Source organism: Cyprinodon variegatus, unplaced genomic scaffold, assembly GCF_000732505.1.
Source record: "Cyprinodon variegatus isolate N-32 unplaced genomic scaffold, C_variegatus-1.0 Scaffold528, whole genome shotgun sequence".
NCBI classification, from domain to species: domain Eukaryota; kingdom Metazoa; phylum Chordata; class Actinopteri; order Cyprinodontiformes; family Cyprinodontidae; genus Cyprinodon; species Cyprinodon variegatus.
In genome coordinates this window covers 285,080-288,206 of record NW_015150981.1, presented here as the reverse complement: position 1 = coordinate 288,206, position 3,127 = coordinate 285,080, and the positions used below count along the sequence as shown (strand labels likewise).

At 37.0% G+C, this 3,127-nt stretch overlaps 1 protein-coding gene across 2 annotated transcripts in view; it reads right to left on the bottom strand.

The window, feature by feature from the left end:
- Positions 1 to 458: 458 nt before the first annotated feature.
- The window catches only part of znhit6 (zinc finger, HIT-type containing 6), a 37,201-nt gene continuing 34,532 nt past the window's right edge, over positions 459 to 3,127 (bottom strand). The window contains exon 9 of one of the 2 annotated variants that reach the window (XM_015391181.1): positions 459 to 1,096. In XM_015391181.1, coding sequence (XP_015246667.1) covers positions 684 to 1,096 — 413 coding nt within the window. In that variant the 3' untranslated portion in view covers positions 459 to 683. The remainder of the gene's footprint in view (positions 1,097 to 3,127) is intronic. The other variant, XM_015391180.1, reaches the window with a different exon arrangement.

The window sequence follows — 3,127 nt, the reverse complement described above, 5'->3', positions numbered from 1 at the left end:
AAGAGGTTAGCAGGGGTTTTAAAAACACATCCATAAAAAAACTACCCCTGTGAGGGCCTAGAGTGATGGTTATTACTGGCACCTCGTCATAATAAGCTAACATTAGCCAAGAAAACAGTATATCGAGGCTCTGCATGCGCGAGTGCATTCATGCTGGTAGACACAGAGAGGTGTCAGAAAATCCAACATGTCAACATTAACTTTTATTAGTAGATGGAAAAGGGAGCCTAATTATCTAAGCAGAGCAAACACAGATGAGATGCTCTAAGCTTCAAAGGCCAGAGGGTTATTCTTGGCCATTCTTCTCGCTTAAAAAGAAAAAAGAGGAAAAGATTACCTAATAAGTACTAAACAGAAAGGAATGTTCTCTTTAATCTTAAAAGGAAGCTATTTTATAACAATCAAAAACCATGACTAAACATCATTTGTTCCCCGTCTTTGATTATAAAATATGACTTTGATAATTAAACTATAATTTCTTGCTTTTTCTTAAGGTGAACATATATCTGGACTTAAATCATTTGATAAACAATTTTATTTGAGAAAACATTTAAAACAGACGCATGGTTCTATCTAGTAATGTATTTTTTAACAGTCCGTTTGCATTATGCTGAGTAATGGCACATTTTGACTCATTCCTTCTAAATGTGCTTAATCACAATGTTAACAGTATCCTTTGAATGTCATCCTTCCATTTGACAGCTCAGTGAAGCAGCATCTGACTCATTTCCAAGCTGACAATGATGAGTCAGAACAGACTGGTCATTGTGACTTTCAACACTTTCTCCACAAGCTCCATCACCAGGAAGATCTTTGTTTAAACACTGAATCTCTCTGCTATTCTCCTCCTCTTCATCACTGCTGTCTATGATCTCTCCCTCCTCTTGTTCTTCCACTCCTAAGCTCCTCTTGGCCTTTTTCTGCAGCGGTGGCTCTGTTTCAGGAGTCATGTCTTGGGCTCTTGTGTGAATGTCTGTTTTCTCTGGAGTTTTAGACCCTTGTTGTGTTTGTAGGACTTGCCCCCCCTCCTCTTCCTCCTCCTGGTCCCCAGAAACATTCCTCGTTGCAGAACTTGTGCAGGCCGATACAGGTTGAGCTGAAACGACATGACCCAACTTCTGAATAACATTTTTTTTCTGTGTTAACAGCAGACAGTAAAACTGTTTCTTGTCTGTACACGTGTACAAATGATCAGCAATCTCTCTGAGCCACAAAAACATGGAGCAAAACAAAATGCATTCCCAAACAAAGAAAAAGAACAAAAGATTGTAAGTAATTAACACGCAGGTCTGGTTTTATGCCAAACATTTACATATCACAATCAGTTTGACATGTTAATGTAATGATGCAGAAAACTATAAATACAGCTAAAGGCCCATTCATACCTCACGTAAAAGACGGATACGGATACGTGTGGAGTGTTTCATGCGTTCTAACCGTCGATTTCGTCCGTACTTTGACACGAAGATTGGGAGCTTACGCTTACGGACGAAACGGATCAATACGGAGCAATACTACCGGAAACGGTGGGGGCGCTATTGAGTTTTTAGTACAAAATGTCAACAAAATCACAAAGAAGGTTAGAATGCTGGGCTTTAAACAATGGCGGGATTCTGCCACCTAGAGGAAATACGGGTTATTGCGCACCTCAACGGACGGAGGTATGAAGGAGTCAACGGATAGAACGTACGGACAGAAATACGGACGTGCAGGCCAAACGTGAGGTATGAATGGGCCTTTAAGCAGTCCTACATATAAAATGGGATTAAATACTTAACACTAAGAAATCCAAAAATGTGTTATATTCAACTGAAGCATAAAAAAACCCATAAAGGTAACTTTGCTTAGGAGTAACAATTTCAATGTCCAATTCATTGTCAAACTTACAATGGATACTTAAAGTTAACCTGCAGAGCTCCTTTAATGACACAAAGAATTTAACATTAATGTCTTTTTGGGAGTGCAATTATCTTATTTTTAAGCTTATTTTTGTTTTAAAGCCGCAATGATTTTGAATTAAGCCAATTATAAACAGCTGACAATGATTCACTGTCAAATTAAACACAACAATTTTCTATACTGGTTAAAGATTTAATTTTTATCTGGTATAATATACAGCACAATACGTGTGTACATTTTTAAACCTAATTTAAGGAAAGAAGCTTAGATAACCAAGGGATTTTTTTTAAAAACAGCTCCATTTGGATTAATATTAAAGAGTGAATTTGGAGAATAATGACATGAAAGAATTGCTGCATTTTTCTAAACAAAGCCTTTAAAACTACTTTTAAAGCAAGATGGTTATAAAATACTTTTTTACTCAAGTTAATGTATGCAAGTCAGGAAACCAAAAAATAAATGTTAAGCAAGGCAGAATTGTATCTGTATGGTATGTTGAAGAGTTATTGCTATTCTGTATTAAATAAAAGATAATATTAAATAAAAACAATTAAAAAAATGTCCTTTTAACATAAAATTTACAAACAGTTATAATTCTATGTTGACTGAGTGGAGTCACATAAAAACACAAAAGTGAGGGTTAAAAGCAAAAGCATTAAATATATATTCTACCATATCTGAAGGTAAATTTGTGATTGAGAATAATTATCTTTTAAATTCATTACGAGCCCAGGGAACTGTTATTAGGTCAATGGGTTTTCAGGCCAAAAGCAGCGCTGGCTACAATGCCCTCTGAATCTGTAGCGTTGCGTAACCTGCACCAGGTTTATGGTGTGCATGCACTTTGCTTGGTGAACCTTGCACTACGCTGTAGTCAAACTTTACCAAAACTGAACTTTGACTGCAGTGTGCTTTGAGGCAGTCAGACAGCCAATGGCCACAGATTAAAATGCCTGAGGGTTTCAAACAGGCTGCAAATACACAAATATGCAGCAAATACAAAAAGTCCTGCAAAGACAAAAATTAGCCGTGGAAAGGCAAAAGACAGATTAACAGAAAACACATGCGAAGGAAAAATGTGACAATCACAAAAGAAAGAGAGTAGCAACATGGAAATGCATGCAAACACAAAACTCACTTATAGTACCGTATTTTCACGACTATAAGGCGCACTTAAACGTCTTTTTTTTTCCTCAAAATGTGCGGTGCGCCCTATGGTGCGGTGCGC